Below are 19956 nucleotides of genomic sequence, written 5' to 3'. Positions count from 1 at the left end.
AAACGAGACATTTAAACTTATTAACTTAAAATTTAAAAATTACGAAAAAATGAGTAAATACGTGCATTTTTATTACTACCAGGATGAATTGAGCATCTACTAATATGAGCTTCCTAAAGAATCTTCTGTTTAATTTCAGAATTTTTTGGAACACACAATCTGTTTCGAAAGTATATACTGTTATCCGAACCAATGCAAAAATTTGAATCCGCTGTCTTTTCAATCTGTTCTCTCTTGACTATCAACTATAAATCACTTTTTTGAGCATCATTAATCTATTGCAGAAATGTTAGTTTAACTTTTAATTCAACTAAAATTGAACCGTCATCAACAAACGTCAACTATGTGTTCAAAGCTCTCAATGCAAATAATGACTTTCTACTCAAAGCATTTGCAACAATATTAGTCTTTCCCGGGTGGTAGTTAACTATTAGATAATAATCTTTCAACAACTCTAGCCATCTACGTTATCACAAATTCAATTTTTTTTGTGACATAAAATATTTCAAATTTTTATGATCAGTGAAGATAGGACATTTTTCTCCGTATAAATAGTGTCGCCAAATTTTTAAAACAAACACAATAGCTGCCAGCTCTAGATTATGGGCCAGATAATTCCTCTCATACGGTTTCAATTACCAAGAAGTATAAACTACAACCTTTCCTTCTTGCATTAAAACGCATCCCAAACCATTAAACGAAACATCACTGTAAATCACAAACTCTTTGCTGGACTCTGGCTGAATCAACACAAGAGCTTCGGTTAACATCATTTTCAACTGACCAAAACTCTGCTGACATTTTTCAGACTAATCAAACCTTACATCCTTTTGGAGTAGCTTCGTTAACGATGTAGCAATCATTGAAAACCCTTTAACAATCTCCGATAATACCTGGCCAAGCCCAAAAAAATTTTGATCTCGGTAATATTTTTTGGTGATTTCTAGTCCAAAATAGCAAATATTTTGTTTGAATCAATCATACTGGCCTAATGGATTAGTTACTTTTATCACAAATTCAATTGACTCAACAGGTATTTTATTAACCAACACTAATGTTGTGCATATGTATGAGTTCGTTGACCTCGGGTCAATAAAAGCATAAACATTAACATCGAAGATAGAAAATGTACCGGTAATAACATTAGGTGCTAAAGCTTTCTCACGAGCTCAAATTACATAAACCTTAGCTGGTGCCCGAGCCTCAAATCTAACATAGAATATTTTGTTTCGCTTCGGCTATTCCCTACATTACCACTTTGTCTGGATGGTCTCCCTCTCGAAGGCGTGTTACATGCTTGTACATTCTGAGTTTTATCTTTATCAGATCGTTCAAGGCAATCACGAAGAAAATAATCATATGAACCACATTTAAAACACGATCCATCCATCAATCGACACTCTTCAAAATGTCTTCTATTGCATTGCTGGCACTCAGCCTTATTATTACGAACAATTTCTACACTCGCTACAAAAGTAGTCTGGGGTTTTGAACTATCTTGTTGCTTCCCTCTATCTTTTCCTGAAAATCCAGATGGAGCTGACATATGGCTGTGACATTCTCTAGATTTATTTGATGGTGAAGAAAATAATTTTCCCATTTGTCGTTTACTCGTGTCTCGTTTTTTAAATTCTTCTTTTCTTTTTGCTTTACTGAGTCCTTCAACCTTGTGCGCTCGATGTACCAAAACCATAAATTCTTTTAACTCAAGAATTTCGACAAGTAATCTGATATTTTCATTCAAACCATATTCAAACTGAGTACACATAACAACTTCAATCGGAATAGATTTCCGAGCATATTTACTAAGTAGTACAAATTCTCTTTCATATTCAGCTACAATTCTACGTCCTTGTTTCAGCTTAAGAAACTCTTTTCACTTTTTATCGAGATATCGCTGGCTTACCTACTTCTTTCTGAATTCTGTTTGGAGAGCAAGTCAATTCGTCAAAAACTTGCATAGTATTTTCTAACCAAAACTTAGCTTTTTTTGGGTCATCTTCTGTTGTACCACAAAATTCTTCTGCTTCATACTTGCGATTTTATTAATAGGAGGCTTATTTACACATACCTATTTCGAACCTTAAGGAATAGGGGGAGCTGGTTAAGGTATGAGAGGGGTGGAGGTCGTTGAGCCACAAGATTTTGTTTAATAAAATCTGTAAACCATTCCGACATTATATGAAAGAAGGCTTCTCGGGCCTCACTTCCTCGGTCCTCAGGAACAGGCTTGTTTCTACCTGCCCCTTGAGCGGAGGCTTGAGCATTACTCTCTGCTTCTTCGGAAACAACTATCATAGGTTATAAAATGACAGGTTATAAAATGACATGTCTTTTATACTCTATACATGCTACGTTCAGTTCGAGAATTGGCTAAACCGCAGCTTTGATACCACTAAATGTAACACCCCTAACCTGTCTCTATCGCTGAATTAGGGTTACGAAGTATTACGACACATATCAAAACAATTTACATCATTAATCTATTCATTTATTAACGTAAATAATGACATTCAAATTTACATTTCGTTCATAGCAAAATAACATTTACGAGCCTTAAAACGAGCTTATCGGGCCCTAAAAATAGTTTGGGAACAATCAAGGAAAAATTTGAATCAAAACAGAAAAATATGTAAAAATGTGAAAATTTTGGAAACAAGGGTCACACGGCTATATAAAAAAGGCCAGTCCGTGTGGCTACCCTACACGCCTATGTGCTCAGACAGTGTGAAAAAATCTTGCACTTAAAATTAAAAAGGCACGTGGTCGTGTGGAAAAGCCGTGTGGATAAGCCTAGGTCGTGTTCACCTTAAAAAACTTAAAAAACAATGCATACTTTCATCCAAAACTTAGGTACCAAGCCAAATAAAAAAAAACCATTTCCACACTTTAAAAACACATTTCAACAAGTCTAAAACATGCCAAAACAATAACCTAAGTGCCAAATCAATGTGTCCTCATTGACACCACAATTCAATTATCAACCTCAATTCACATGACACATCAACTAATTTGCATTCAAATTTTTAAGTTCATATATAAAACTCATACCAAATTTATCATTTCTTCTTATTCATTCACATTCATTCCTACCATGATTCAAACATTTAAATAAATTTTATATCAAAAGACCAAAACAACTTTATATAAACATATTCACACCAAGATTAAATGCACATATACAAGTAAGCTTATACCAAGCTTAATACATAATATTTGTAATAAGTATCCAAGCATATACAAATACACCTATTACATATGAGCCTTATACATGCCATTTATAACCGTAACCAGAACGTTAAAAAACTACCAAAATGATTGGCGGATAATGTGATAGGCTCCGACAAGATTCCAACCGATTGAGCTTTCTGATGATCTATAAAATAAAGGAAAACAACTACGTAAGCATTTAATGCTTAGTAAGTTTGTATAAGAGAAACTTAAACTTACCGTTCCTTAATATTTAATCATTCAATCATGCTCATTAAATCAAATAGTACTTGACTTTTCTAAACACCACAATTCACATCAGTAGTAAATAACTTAACAATTCATCATCTATGAAACATAGGATACAACATGAAATGAGTTACATTTACTCACATTACTTTACATATGTGATTAAAAACGGGGTTCAAAAATCTCACCATGCACCAAAGGAAACTTGGTTGAATTTTCTCAAGCTCAACAATGGTGATTTTCAGCAAACACAAGAAAATGGAAAAAGATGATAGCATTACTTTACTTGTACATGCTTTTATTTATTGTTTTACTACTTTACCATTTAATTAACACTTATAAAATAACCAACCTATGTCCATCATTGTCCACCACCAATATAAATGGCATAATTACCTTATAGATTTAACAACGTGCATTTCTAAGGCCATTCGATTCATTTAATTAGTAGAATTTAACTTTTGTACCTAATTAACTATTTAAACTTTAAATTTTCTTAACAAAAATTTAGTATAACCCTATAAACAATAAATAAACATTAAAATGTTTACTCACTCGTCGGAATTGTGGTCCCAAAACCACAGTTTCTGACACCACTGAAAATGGACTGTTACAAACTCTTTATTAAAGTATTTTATTTCATAATTCTAATTTTTACATACATTTCAAATTAGTCCTCATTACATTAAATTTGCTACACTTATTTTTATAATCTTTTCAATTTAGTCCATGCTTACCTATATTTCAATAATAACTATCTTACAACTTCAAAATTTATTTTACTTCCATATATAGCCTTACTTAAAAATTTTATTTCAATATTTTAGTACACAGTCACTTTTGAATACTTCACAATTTCGTTCTTAGCAAAATAAAAAAATCAATAACCACTATAGATTCTACTTCAATATCACTTTGAATTTAACTCACTACCATATAATACTTCATTTAAGTCCACTAAAATATTATTTATTTCACATATAAATTCTTTTGTATACTTTGCAATTTAGTACTTTTTTACCAAAACCCCACTTCACTTTATCATTGAAATTCTTTTCATATCAATAATACTTCTTATTCAATTTCATAATAAATATTATCATATTATTAATAATTTAGTCATACAAATATTATTCTAACAACTTGAATATTTCCTAAGATTTAATTGGGTAAGACAAAATTCTTGAAGTACTTACACTTAAATGCTTGGATTTACTTTCTTCTTCCTTTTCTCACTCCTTTGCTACCTCTTTCCTTCATCAACCCCTTGACAATCACTTCTCTTCTCTTTCACTTTATTAACATACCACATACACACAAGTTCTAATGTTAAGACATGGATTAAATATTATTTTCATACACTTTGAATGAAACTAGTAAGGAAACCATGACAAAATCTCACCATTTTTACCTTACTTCCTTACTTTAAACTCTGACTTCACTTTTCTCTCTCCTCCAAGATAATCATAATCTCTCTTTTCAAGAAACCAAGCTTGTTATAAGATTTTTCTATCAATTTCAGTAAAAAAATCTATGGAAATTTTGGAAGGATTTAAGCTTGTTTTGGTTAAAAATGGTAGGAATGACCAAATTGTAAAAGGAAGAAAGCTTTCCTTTCATGAAATGATGGTGGCAATGGAAGAGAAGAAAGGAGAGAATTCTATCATATTCTCTCATGAAAAATCTATTATAATTAATTAATTAAAATATTAAAATATATCATAAAAATCTCAACATAACCATTTTCATCTAATGGCCCATATTTATTCACAATTTTTATCAAAATCCAAAGCCTTAGAATCTTCCACAATTTATAAGTTTTTTTTCTCATAAATATCTATTTATGAAATATTCATTTTGCCCTTGAACTTTCTCTACAAGTGCATCTTTGATTCATGACACTTTTTTGGTATAATTACACTTGCAATCCTTCCTCTATTTACTTTCAATTCAATTTAATCATTTATACATTTAATTTTTTCATCCCAACACTTTTCACTTTCTTACAATTCAGTTAATACCTCAGATTTATTTATTCTCAATACACAAGCCTTTTCAATTCCTTCTAGTATCCAACTATCTTCCTCTTTAACATTGATAGTTCCTATTTTATTTATATCAACAATTCTAAAATGTATGGTCTCATATTAGCACTATTCCCGACTTAGGGAGGAATGAAGTTTTACCCCCCAAAATTAAGGAGTATCTTTGGCGTTGCTTAAGAGCTTCCATCCCTTGTAAAAGCAAGCTCTTGTCACGAGGTATGGATATAGATCTGAAGTGTGCTAGATGCCGTCAGGATGGGGAGGATTTAGAACATGTTTTTTTTTCACTACTCTTTTGATGTTGTTGCATAGCAAGCAGTGAACATTGTTCCATCTGGTCGATCGGTTTTTTATTTCATTTGTGGGATTTTTGCAGGGCAGCATACTGATATCAGGAGGCGAATTTTGTGTTTGCTTTGGGGAATTTGGTTTGCTAGTAACATTATCTTCTGGAATAAAAAATTTATGACGGTGGAGCATGTTGTGCAGTATGTGAACGAGTTTATGCATAGAAGGCTTGGTGCGCCGATGGTTCATGAATCTCAGTCGAGGCCTTAAATAGTGGTGAACCGCAGTGATGAATGTTGGAAGAAGCTGTCGGCGGGCGGGTAAGCTAAAACATAACTCTGATGGTACTATCCTTGCGCTAGTGGTAATATGGATTGGGTTGCGATGGTGCGTAATGACGAGGGAAAATTCGTTCGGTGCATCTCGGATTTTGTGAAGAGTACTTGAATCCTATTATAGCGGAGATATCGACAGTTCATGAGGCTCTCTCTTAGCTTCAGTCTTTACGTATGGATAATATTGTTTGGAGACTAACAGATAACAACTTTGGCAAGCTCTTTCCCCGCTAATTTGAATGCTTTGAAATCAAAACCATTGATCAGGGCTTGTTGCTATATCATTTCTAGTGTCCAATCTCTATCCTTCCGTTAGATTCATGCTTTGGCTGGGGCAGCTTTGTCCCACGCGAACTGCTTTGATTGTATTATTTGTCCCTCTTCTATCGGGCTAATCTGGACGAATACGAGGGGAGCTACGATTGGGGTATATTGGGTGAACCTACCAGCTCGGATTTAGGTGCTTTCGTTGTTCTTTTGTTATTGGTCTTCTTGCGTTCTTTTTCTTTATTGAATATTGCTTATTTTTCTTGAAGCGAATTTGGATATCAAATAATTTGGATTAATTTTTAAATTTTTAGACAAATTTGTGAGCCTAAATTTCGATAATTCTTTCAAAAAGTGCGAATGTCCGACCCAATCATTCCTAAGACTAATATTCTATTTGTAAAAAACACGTAAAATATATATCCGCTTCATGACCCAGAAAAGCAGTGTCAGATTAGTACTTCTGGACTCAGAATACACATTATCATGATATGTAACATTTGGACCAACATGCATATAGATCTTATCATATTTTTTACTCATTATAATGCTAACTGTCGTATTTGGAATGTGAATTGGCAAAATAACATCATGGTAATTAAATTTAGTAAGCCTCATAAAACTCATCCACTCGAGCAGCCATAAACTGGGAACAACGTGAAACTTTAATAGGAAAAAAAATCCAATATTTGAAAGGCATCACGTAAAAGATTTAAAACTTCGAAAATCCTTTAAAGAGAGTAAATTTCAGCCTCCCACTAAAAAAACCACCTTGGAACCCCCCAAATTCTAATAACTCACTCCTAATAATAATGATGATAATAATAAACAAATCTCAGCAGACACTGCAAAGAGAAGGCTTTTTAAAAATCGAAAACAACACAGCCTTTTCTTATCAGTCTACCAAAAGATAGAGTTGGGTATCTCATCTCAGGCTCTTTAGAAAATAGTGCTTGTAACTGCTTATACATAACAACTAACTTCTGGCCGCATATATATAAAATCATAAAATGACTCACCCTGCTAATCTTCTATGCGGCACTCGTAGTCTCCGGTTTGTCAGTTTCCATTGGTTCTGCGGATGCTGGAGGTGCCTCACCACTTCCTGCCGGCACATTTTCACTGGGGTCACCATTGCGGTTAGGGCTTGCTTTCGGGCTGTTTGCACCCTGTGGTTGAGCCTCACTTCCAGGATGTGGTGGGGTTTCCGGTGCTTCAGGTGTGGCTGGTTTAGCCGGTTTAGGTTTCATCATTATTGGCCTGCAAAACCTGTTGAAGGCAGAATTCAAATCTTGGCAAAAGTATTTGGTTCGACACTTCATTTTTATTAAAATACTCCCGTCTTAACACATACATCCGACACAAGGGCATATAAAGATACGACCTTCAAGATTTTTCCAAATACAAAGAAATTTAACCATACCCGTCTCCAACACATGCATATATCAAACACTCACAACCAAGTCAAAGTTATGTTAGTATCATCATAATATCGACATCCATATACATGCATAATAAAAAACTGAACGTTCGAACTTGGATGCTGGAAGCAAAACCTTTTACAGGTGAAATAGTGGTGTACCTGTCAAGTGCTTCAGCCTTCTTCCTCACATCAGCTGACAAGAGAACAGGTGTGGCATACTTGGGAAGTTGATCCTGCTGCTGTTTTTTCTCTCTGAGCCAGGCCTCAGCTTCAACACACTCATTCAAAACCTACAATGCATGAAAAGGGTTAGATATTGGCAATAAAAGGAGATGACATTGAAATTGAGATCGAGAGCCAGCAGGTCATTACCTTCTGCTTTTCGGCAAGTTCAATGTGATCAAATTTGGTATCATTTGACATGGCAGCCTCTCTGTAACTGTTAATGCAGTAAGCAAGCTGATCAATGATAGTTCCCCTCTCGGAATACTCTTTGTAACGTTCTTCAATAGGATCACCTTGCTGCAAAATTTAAGACATCTGTCAGATATGCAATCTATGCAGTCAACCTGAGAAATCACAAGACCAAGAGTTTACCTTCTTAAGCTCTTCAAGCTTGGCAATATAAACACCTTTAGTTTCATCCTCCCCATCTTCGTATAACCAATCCTCTGTCTCCTGAAGCTTAGCCATTAACTCTTCCTTATCCGAAGTAGTGACAAAATCATGGTATTTATCACAAAGCTGAAGACATAAAGTATAGTTAGTTTTAAGATCGAAATGGCCGAGCAACAAATCTAGCAAATTAGTTGACAACATCTTACCTTATTCCTCATGTCATAAACATAGGCCTCTACAGCATTCTTTTTATCCTTTGTTTCTTCCATCACCCGATCTTGCAAAGCCATTTCAAACTCCTTCTCAACTGCTTTTTGAAGGTCACCAGACACCATTGCACCGTAGACCAACTCTGCCACCGGGACATTTGTTTTCTTCACCTTCTTCTTGGGAGCCTCAACCTATACGACAGGCAAAACTAAAAATGTAAACAACCAACCGAAAGCACATACAATAACATAGAGAATAAGACCCCAAAATTAGTCTCTGTAAGAAACATGCATGCTAAAAGCATGGCAGCCCGGATTAGGACTTCCCTTATGGGTGCACCAACAATTCTGGCAATTCATGCAAGTAGCATGCAGACAAAAGTTACTTACTTTGGTATCAGTCTCCATCTGCACAGGCTTGTCTCCAGACTGAGGAACACCATTTTCGACCCCAGCTGCCTCGGCTGTACCCTTGGCATCTTGCATATTAACATCTGTCTCGTTGGCACCAGGGGCAGAAGTATCATTAGGCTTTTCATCTGTCTCCATCTTAGCATCTTCTTTTGCCGGCTCTTTTGAAACTGGAACTTCAACTTCTTCCTCTTCCAAGAGCTAAAAACACGTGAACGTAGTCAGGAAAGAGCAAAAAAGTATATTACCTTTCAGCTACAAAAGAAATTTAAAAGGATAATCATAAATACTTACTGTAGCTGACTCAACAGACACAATTCCATGCAAATTCAAACGAACTTTGACCTTCAATTTTGGTTTTTCACTTCTTAATGTTGGGAAAGGACCAATCTGCCATTTAACAAATTCACAAATTACTTCAAAAATCAGAAAACTGAGAAAGAATTGTCTGTACCGAACAAATGATCTTACACAGTAATAAAAAAAAACTAGAAGAAAAAAAAAGGATAAATAGAGTTTATTTAAGGTTTGTGAATAAATTACCATGTATGTACTGATCTTTGCCGGGGCCTGCAAATCACTCACATCAGAATATTGAACATCAACACTGAAGGTACTCGTTTTATGGAATGTCACAGCCTTGACACTTGGTATTGGATTTCCCTTTGGAAAAACAAGTTGCTCTTGCTCTGCTTCTCCATTCTGAGCATCTGGAACAGATCCTTTCCATGATAGTGAAATTGGGAAAGGGAAGCTCTCATTGACCTTCCATGCATACAAGTTAAGCGGTGAGCTATGTTTGGAATACAGGAAGAGTAAAAGGACACAAAAATGACAGTAGGGCATGCAGCATCAACAATGGAGAAAATAAAGTGCAAAAGAGGTCCAAGTAGTAAATAATAACAGGTACAGAAATTACCTGAAACTCCCGAACTTTGAATGTGGGACTGAGAATTGCACATTGCAAAGCACAACCCCTGCCAACACATTCACTAGCATTCATCGTGCGCCTAGGCTCTTTACCAAAAAACTCCGTGAGAATTTTTAAAATAGAAGGAATGCGAGAGGCTGAACCAACGACCTCCACCATGTGAACATCCCCAACAGCAAGCCCAGCATCAGCAAGAGCCTTCTCTAATGGCGCCTTCACACGTTGCAAAATTGGAGCGCTAATCTGCTCAAACTCTTCTCTCTTAATGAAACCCCTAACATCCTTCTCATCCATTAAGCACTCAATGTTCAGAGGTGCCTCTGGATTTGCACTGAGTACTTTCTTTAGCTTCTCACAAGCAGCCCGAAGCCTAAGACAAGCCCTTGCATTCTGGGATACATCAATCTTGTATTCCTCTTTAAATTTTGCGGAAAAATGATGAAATAGAACTTCATCAAAATCTCTACCACCCAATGAGCGATCAAATGAATGAGCCAATATCTTGAGTTGCCCCTTCTTGAAGCCAGCAATACAAACTTGCATGCTAGCATGTCCGATATCAACAAAGGCAACATTTAATTGGTCATTTTCAGGTAAGTCAGTCTTATAGATGCCATAAGCCAATGCAGTTGCTGTAGTTTCATGGATCAAGCGAAGAGGATGCAAGCCTGCAATTGTGGCTGCATCTAAAACTGCCCTTCTTTGAAGCTCAGTGAAATATACTGGAATACCAATGCAACAATCAACCACGGCTGCTTTCAGATTCTGCTCAGCTATGCTTTTCAAATTCGAAAAAACCATTCCCAAGACTTGAGTTGGAGTAAACGTTCTCATTTCACCTAAATAACGAGCATGAATCAGAGGGTATCCATCAGGGCCCTCAGTGACATTGAAGGGTAATGACTTGATATCCCTTTGCAACTCAGGATCTGAGAACTGACGGCCAATCAACCGTTTAATCTGAGAAATTGAATTTTTAGGGTTCATCATTGAAGACGCCGCCCCTGCAGTACCAATAAATCTCTGCCTCTCCCCAAAGCACACAATAGCTGGAGTTTCACGCTTTGATTCATCATTAAGCACTACATCAATCCCTCTCTGCCTTGCAACAGCAACAATGCAGCTCTCGTTGCCAAAATCAAATCCAACAACGCTCATCTTTACACTGGTTTATCACTTGGATCAGCACAACAGCAGCTAAACAGGAAAAAAATGAGTACATATAAATATTAAAGCTGGGAGGGAAAAGAAAAAAGAAATCATAACAAAAAATTCTAGAAAACTAGAAATGGCATCACCATAATCACACATTTAATAAGTAACAAACTGCCAAATAAAAAAAATCAAGGTGGTATAAATATAATTCTCATTAATATAAGCAACAAATTTCATCTCAAAATTCTATGGTAACTTCCATGAGACTTGAGCTCATTGGATCATTACCCTTCACATTTGAAACCCTATCAACCATAACAAGATCCGATCAAAATTCTCATTTAAAGCACCAGTTCACTTGATCATCCATACTAGACCACAAATCGCATAACAGTCAAGAGACTTAGCTTACCAAGTGCATGCGAAACACATAAACATATAAAGTTAATCAAACAATCTAGTTTGCAAGATAAAAAATAGAAAAGAAAAGTGAAGTGCCGCGCAAATGAATCAAACAACTAGATACAAATCTAGAAAAACTTCCACAATCAGATCATAATTCAAAAGGGACATTTACTAAAACAAATCTAACCAGAAAAGAAAATTCCTTGCAATGACTAACCAAAATCACTTTCAGATCAACCTAAACTAACTGATTCCAACTTCTTTTAAACTTCCCAAAGAGAATGCAAGAAAAATCCGAAAAACAAAACCTTAGAATAAGCTAATTTTCCACATAAAAGGATCGTAAAACTAGAAGTCAGAACAAAATTATTATCATTTCCATCAGATCATTAGAAACACATAAATCTAACTACCCAACAAAAACAGCTACGAAAAGCATCACACTGATTCACCAAATCTAAAGCAGAAAAAAAAAAACTAAGCAGATCTACAAATTACTTCTTATTTTTTGAATCGAAAACAGATCTACAAATTACAAGCGGAGAAAAACAAAAATCAATGAATGAAATAGTAAAGAACACATACACAAGTTAGGATCGTACGTACCTTTCACGGAGGAAACAGAGAATGAAGAGAGGTTCTCGAGATTTCTTTTCAAAAACACGTTTTATATTTTTTGCTCCTTAATTTTGCTTTTTGTAGGTTTTTAAATACTTTTGGGGGACTCCTGTGGTCGAGTGGTTTCAAAGAGATACTACTATGGTTTCTAGAAAGATCTATAAAGAAAGAAGAGTCTTTCAAATTCTTTACTTTTAAAAATTTTATCTTTAATTTGGTTAATATACAGTTTAGTACTTTGAGTTCAGATTTAGTATTCAATTTGGTACTTTAGGTTTATTTTGTCTCAAATTGATATTTGAGTTTGGCTTCAATGTTCACTTTGGCACCTGATTTTTTCTCAATTTGATACTTTAGTTACTTTTTGTCTTATTTAAGTTCCTAAATTTGTTTCAATGTTCAATTCAGTACCTAAGTTTTTTCTTTTGTCCCAATTAAGTATCTATATTTTTTTACTAGAGCACACATGTCAAATATTCATTAGAACACATGATTTTTTTTGGTTTGGGTGCTTAATTAAACATTTAAACCAAAATCAAGTACCAAGTTGGGACAAATAAACACTTGGGTGCCAAATTGAACGTTAAAGCTAAATGTAGGTAGCAAATGGAATATTAAATCTTTTTTTAGGTTAAACAGCCGGCCGCCAGGTTGTCGGGTTTTAGGCTTTTTAATCGGGTTTTTAAATATTAAAGAAGGATATGGACTTGGGAAGTTGGGCCTATTTATAATGACCATGCGTATTGTCAATCTTTTTTTCTTATTTTTTGTTTTTGTTTTTCATAATGTTTTTTTTTTAAAAAACAAAAAAAAAAAGAGAAATGCCGATGATATTTGGAATGTCAAAATATGGTTGAAGTCACTCTGCTCTTCAAATATTTAAAATTTATTCTTACTTTTTAGATTTCAAAATTAATATCCAAATTTAATTATCGTTAAAATTTTTCTATTAAATTTATCGTTGTGACGTTTTAAAATAGACAAAAAATTAACGTCGTAATGAACTTAAATTTCACAAAAGAAAAATTAACAATGTTCATAATTAATAAATTAACATTAATGGAACGACATGTTAATATAATTAAATATTAATCCATAAATTAAAATAATAACTTAAGCCCCCGTTCAGGAAAAGTTCTTCTACATTGCAGAAGCAATCCCAAACAAGTATAGCACGTTCAAGAAGTGCTTATCAAGCTAAACGGAAAAGTTAGGGAAGAGCAGCTTTTGCTGTTGGTTTGTCAAGGAATGGAAAGCTTATATTCAAGCTTCCAGCTGCTTCCATTTCCAAACTTTCAGACCCTTCTGCTACATCAAAATTGCAGAGCAATTCTTCAAGGTATGGCCTACTTCTTCATCAGTCTTTTTTTTTTTTCTTTGTATTTAAAATGATATTACTGTAAAAACAATAATATGGCAAGTACCAAAGTTAGGCTTAAACCTTGCTACATGAAATGTTTGGTATCTTCTAGGTTTTGGTGTTGGTGCAAAAGTTTTTCGAGAGAGAAATTTCAAAGGTTTGAATCGATAAATAAATACTTTACAATTGTGCTTAGAATGTTTTAAAGTTGGCTGCAGATATAATTACAACCAATGGTTGCATTTTTAGTTTAATACCTAAACAAATACACAACAATTCTAGATGCATGCAACATTTTTAAGGTAACATTTTACGTGTATAATATTATACTTGTTATTATCAAATATGCACGTCTACTAAATATTTAGGATTGTATATGTACAATTGATGATACACATATTACAGTAATTTTTTTACCAAATGAATAAATTTCTTCGTCGGAAGAAAATATGTTCTAACTCAGCATGTTATGACTATATGTGATTTCAACATGTGCTTTACATTTATAGTAGTTGGATGAGAAGGATCACCGAATAATGCCAGAATATTCCTTGATCCAAGACTAAAATTTCCACACCCACGAATGATAATTTATTTATTTCATTTATTTATTAATATAAAATATAAGTGCTTTAATTAATTGGTTATTATCTTATGACATAAAAAGAAATATTATCTTGTTGATTTTGGATATTCCTAATTGAAAGATTTCATCGAACCATCTAAAAGAGAACGATATAATTTACCTAATTTTAGTAGAGGTTAACATATATTTGGTAAAAAGGAAATATTCAATCATGCATATTCATCATTACATAATGTGATCGAGCGAACCTTTGTTGTACTTAAAAAAATTGGGTCATTTTGAAGGATATGTCTAGTTATGGTTTTGAAAAACAAAGGTTAATTGTTGTTGCTACAATGGTTGTACAAAATTTCATATGAAAACATGGAGGTGTACATTATGTGGATTTTATGGAATATGAAACTAATGAGAGGGCATATAAGAATATTACAGAGCTAGAATCAAGGGTGAAGCCAGAACAATCTTTTAGGGGGGCCGAATGAAATATTAATTTTTTATAGTCTATATCTTTATAATTTTTAAAGGATTAAATCGAATTTTTATAATTTTAGGGTGGCCAAAGTACAATTTTACTTTTACTAATTTAAAATTTTTAAAAAAGTTTAAGGGCTTAAATAATAATTTCACATTTTAAGGGGGGTCGAGGCCCATGCCAGCCCCCCTCTAGATTCGCCACTGGCTAGAAGATGTGGGTAATGAAGAAAGTGATGATTAAATGGAAGCTACAAGGGATGCCATTGTTTGTAGTTTAATGAGTTTTCTTTAATATAGATACGTTATAATGCATTATTTTGGTAATATTTAAATTACATAGATGCATGGATTTAATAGTAATTGTTATTATCGAAGTAATAGTAATACTTATTATATTAGTAACTAGTTTTTTATCCCGTGCGCTGCACACATTGATTTTGTGTTTATAAATTAAAATATATATGATAATTTTTAAATTTCTAAATGAATTTTTAATTAATTAGAGTACAAAAATTATATATTTAATTTGTATACTTGTTTAATAATTAACAAATCATAATGTGTTTTAACATATTTTATCCATTTTTAAACATTTACGTAACTTTTATAATTTTTGAAAAATTAAACAAATTATTTTAAAAAATGCATGTTAAATTGTTTTAAAATTTTTAATTTTTTAAAAACAATTATGTAATTTCATAAAAAGCATGATATTAGAAATTAAAATGAAATTACTTGTTTAAAGTTGTTTATTATTGGAAACTTTCAACTGCAATGCTTCGTAGCGACGTCAAACATTTAGAATTGATGTAATTATTCATCTTTGTATGCATTACTAACAAGTGGTAAACATAATGTGTGTATATAATATAAGTGTGAATAATTACTAACCTTCTAATTATGCTGATATCTTCAAATTTTAGTTTTAGGGTTTAGTACAAACTTATCATGTCCATCCAATCACTTTCTCTTTTAGATTGTACTTTATTTGTATGAAGTTCTTTTAGGTAGCGTTAAACTTTATTTGAATATAGATTTGAAATTCATTATTTTCGAATATTTTAAGGAATTAAATTATTTTAAATACAAGATTTTGAATAAATTTAGATAATTTGGATTTGGATTTTAATAAAGGAGTTAATTTAAAGCTTTAAAAGTATTTAGAAATAGATTTGTAAATTTCAAGTAAAAAGTATATTACAACAATCATAATAAAGCAGGTCTAGCAATTTAGATGATTAATGTGTAATTTGGCTGTGAAATTTAATACCTTTTCTTATTTGGTGCTTGAATAATAAACCTCAGCAACGAAAGACAACAGGAGACAAAGCCAGTGCTCTGTAAACGTTTTATTTTATATTTTTTTATGTGATTTATATTCAGGATTTATGACTATTTCTACCACCAATGATATTTTAAAAGTATATTTTCTTAAAAATATAATATTATTTACCACTGCACTCAACAATTGTTAATATCTATCAATGTTGCACTGACTATTTAACAATGCCCCTCATAAAAGATATAAAGCAATTCCTATTTGGTAAATGAGTTGCGCGGCAGAAAAAAAAAAAGATATCAAAAAATTTTCAAGTCCAGGCTTATAATCAGGACTGGGGCGAAACTAAAAAATATTTTATGGGGTAAAATTAAATTGTAATTTTTATAATAAAAAAATACAACTCCACCATTTTTAATAGACTATATCTTTAGAATTTTTAAAGGATTAAATCAAATTTTTATATATTTAAGAGGGCTAATGTGTAATTTTTAAAGGGGCCATGTGAAATTTTTTCCATTTTAGGGGCATCGGGGCCCTCCCAGCCCCCAGTTTCGCCACTGATTCAGGACTAGTCCAATTTAATGCAAAAACTCGTTTCAATGTTTAAAATATTAATAAAAAATTAAGAATACATTCTATGATGATATAATTTCATAATTAGATTTAATTTTTATTATTATTTAAATCAATCCGAGTTCAAGTTGAAAAAAAAAAAACTTTATCCAAACTCAACTCAAGTCAGTTCAAGCCTACAAAGCCGGACGAACTATCCAACCTTTTGACAACTTGAGATGGATTTGAATAAAAAAAAATTAAAATGCTATAAATTTAAATATATTTAGATTTAAAAATAGAAAAAAATTAAATATTTGGATTTAAAAATCTCAACCCATGTGTTTCCTCAAATCATGAACAGGGCATTTGGTTTTTCTATTGAAGTTCGTCCAAATGCATATAGAAATTTTAGTATTAATTTTATAGATAATTTTGAAATTCATATAACTATAAAAGTATATATAATTAAATATAAAAATACTAACAAATAAAAGTTAACAATAAAACCATAGGCAAGAATACTACAAACTCCCCCTTCACTATACCTTCAATTACATTTTAGTTGTTCTACTAACAAAATGAACAAATTAACCTTTATATATTAGTTTAGTAAGCAAAACAACCATTCATTAAAATTTGATGTTTATATAAAATGTATTATAATAATTGTAACTCTCAATCTTTACACATTTATTTAATTTAACCTCTATTATTTTATTCTCCAGTCTTTTAAAAATTGAAATTTATTAAAAATGATAAAATTTATAGTTTTTTAAAAATAAACCATTGAAATCTAACGATATTGTTATCTATTAATAAAAAATCTATTTGCATGGATTTTTTAAATAACTTTTCTAAATTTTAAAAGAGGGTTTTCTTGACTAACTACATCTTTCAAAAAACCAAAATTAAAATGCTCACTAACTGACAATATTAAAATAAAATGGCTCAAAACTGACATTTATAACCTTTAGTACTAAGAACTGTAGGGCTTTACCCCGAAGGGAACCCTTCCAGAAATTCTCTATGGCCAAGGCGTAACCCAGGCCTAAGAGGGGGTTTGGAAATAGTTTTCAACCAGCAATAGACGCGCCTCGGTTAGAACCTCACTAGCTGCGTCATTGCCCCAAGCGCAAAGATGCTTCAACCATTCGCTTTGCCCAATCTTTATAAGCGAGGCAAGGGGTCGTTATGTATTTCGGCATCGATGAGGGATATCACGCCCAATTACATTGCACCCATACAGTACCAATAGGTACTCGTATCTCAACTAAAAAATCCCGTATATTGCAAACATTAGAATGGTCGATTTTTAATTTCAACGATGGAGATTCCATTCATAATAGTTTCAAAAATGAAAAAATAGGAAAAAGGAAGGAAATATATGTTCTTACATACTTCTGCAATTCAAAATAAATATCCATTTATTTATTTGAACTGCTGATAATATAAAACTTTCATTTTACTATTTTCCTTTTGGACTGTAAAATCAGACAGTGCATATACAAACCAAAATATCCAGTCTGCAGGCCTCTTATAAAGGCATATCTAAGCACGCACTTTTCTGTTTTTTATTATCGTTTCCACTTTTTAAAAGGTAAACAAGCAAGTAATCACACTACAGACCTCTTAATTTTTATTTTTAGATAGAAAACCTCTTAATTTTAGTAGGGATATGAATTTGGGTTGTAGTCTTGTAGATACATATGGTTGAATCGATTACCAGTTCTGTTTTTTTATGATGCTTTGATATATGTGGCTGCGATGGCTCGAAACAAGCCCTTACAATACAAGTGACTGCAATGTCAGCTTTTTACTGCAACATGTAAAAGAAAACGGAATAGGGACGTTACATGGTTATTAAGGTAAAGGAACAAAATGAAGGATCTCAAAACCATACACATGATTTGTCAGGACCACTGACGATAAAATTCAGGGAGCATAATGAAAAGTATGGAACTTATAAATTAGGAAGGGGCCGCGCGAACGCAGGCCCCCACTACCACAAATTATGACGTAGGCTCTCCCAACTTGGGGAGACCTTAGGGAAGCACCCCTCCCAAGTGCAGTGGAAGTCACTACCCCAGGCCATGGATCTTTATGATCATCCATTGACCCCGTCCAGGTAAGTATGTTGCAGTGTAGCAGCTTGCCTTATATTTATATATCTAGCGCTTTGATCCACTGCCATCACCTGGCATTGTGGGATTTATCATCTCAGCAGTTAATAGCCCTCTTCCCTCTTTTGAAGGCATCTCTACTCGCATTCTTTTTTTTTCTTTTTTTTCTATTATTATTTTCCTTGGTAAAAAAAAATTTCAGAGTAGACCTCTTAATTTTAATAGGGCTCAATATGTAAATTCATATTGTATTTTAGGTTAAAGTTAAAATTTGTCATTATATTTTATTTTGATTGATATTTATTATTCTACTTTTGAGAGTAAACGTTTTACGGAAGCCAGTACTTAGGGGTGGGTTGTATTTTGATGCCCTCTACTCAAAAAATAGGCAAATTAGCTCTTATATATTTCGAAAAATGCAAATTAATTCCTCCGTTAAATTCAAGCTGAAAATTATTTTTATAGGTAAACTATAAAAATGGTTACCTAACTAAGCCTTTCGTTCTATTTTGGTCACCAAACTATTATTTTTTCCATTTAGTCACTGAACTTTTCAAAATTAAATATTTTAGTCACTTTAAGTTGATGTGAGCTTTTTATTGTACTTTTACCCAAAATTAACCCTTTAATATTTACAGCTTTTATCAATTTGATCATAAATATAAAAAGTTTAACAAATTTAGCCCTCAATGTTTACAAAATTTGTCATTTTAGTTTTAATTATTAAAAAAATCAATAAATTTGGCCATCAATATTTACAAAATTCGTCAATTAGTCCTAACTCTAAAAATTTTAAAAATATATTTAAAAAAATCAATTTTAGCTCTTTATAACCCATCAGCTAACCCATATGAGATATTAAAATAAGAAAAAGAGTACACTCTTTCAAGTCATTCGCAAAAGAACTCTAAAAAGTTGGGATAAAACACAAAAATATTTAAGACCCAAAAAAAATAAAATAAAGGCATTAAAACATTATCTACTCGAGTAGTAATACAGCCAATTATTCCAGATAGGTTCCAAATCAATTGGTTTGGCCCAATGTGAAGCTTATTAAATTATAGTAAAAGAAATTGTTGCAAGTGACTTGAAAGAGGGTACTCTTTTTTCTTTTTTTAATATCAAACATGGATTAGCCGATGGGTTATAAAAGGCTAAAATTGTTTTTTTTTAATATTATAAAATTTTAGAGGTAGGACTAAATTGACAGATCTTATATCGAGGGCCAAATTTATTGAAATTTTTAGGATTAGAATTAAAATGACAAATTTTGTAAATGTTAATGGCTAAATTTGTAAAATTTTATAGGGCTAATTTGGGGTAAAAATACAATAAAATAAAGTCCACATCAACTTAGAAGGTCTAAAACATTTAATTTCAAAAAGTTTAGTGACTAAATTTGTAACACCCCCTAA

At 32.6% G+C, this 19956-nt stretch overlaps 1 protein-coding gene and 2 non-coding genes across 3 annotated transcripts; all 3 read right to left on the bottom strand.

Moving 5' to 3' along the window:
* Positions 1-7082: 7082 nt before the first annotated feature.
* Positions 7083-12324, bottom strand: LOC107891701 (heat shock 70 kDa protein 15). Its single transcript, XM_016816566.2, has 10 exons — positions 12153-12324; positions 9975-11183; positions 9599-9820; positions 9350-9445; positions 9035-9256; positions 8642-8836; positions 8415-8561; positions 8190-8339; positions 7977-8107; positions 7083-7663 (listed from the first exon to the last, which is right to left on the bottom strand). Exons 2-10 carry the CDS (start codon positions 11142-11144, stop codon positions 7426-7428), a joined length of 2571 nt encoding a protein of 856 aa, XP_016672055.2. The 5' UTR covers positions 11145-11183; positions 12153-12324; the 3' UTR covers positions 7083-7425.
* Positions 12325-17410: 5086 nt separating this feature from the next.
* On the bottom strand, positions 17411-17561 carry LOC121221406 (U4 spliceosomal RNA). The gene has a single exon (XR_005918798.1). It is a non-coding gene; the product is annotated as a U4 spliceosomal RNA (small nuclear RNA).
* Positions 17562-18392: 831 nt separating this feature from the next.
* On the bottom strand, positions 18393-18554 carry LOC121221400 (U1 spliceosomal RNA). Its single transcript, XR_005918792.1, has one exon. It is a non-coding gene; the product is annotated as a U1 spliceosomal RNA (small nuclear RNA).
* Between the last annotated feature and the right edge of the window lie 1402 nt (positions 18555-19956).

Source organism: Gossypium hirsutum, chromosome D09 (genome assembly GCF_007990345.1).
Source record: "Gossypium hirsutum isolate 1008001.06 chromosome D09, Gossypium_hirsutum_v2.1, whole genome shotgun sequence".
In the NCBI taxonomy this organism is placed as follows: Eukaryota; Viridiplantae; Streptophyta; class Magnoliopsida; order Malvales; family Malvaceae; genus Gossypium; species Gossypium hirsutum.
This window is presented reverse-complemented; position numbering and strand designations above follow the sequence as displayed.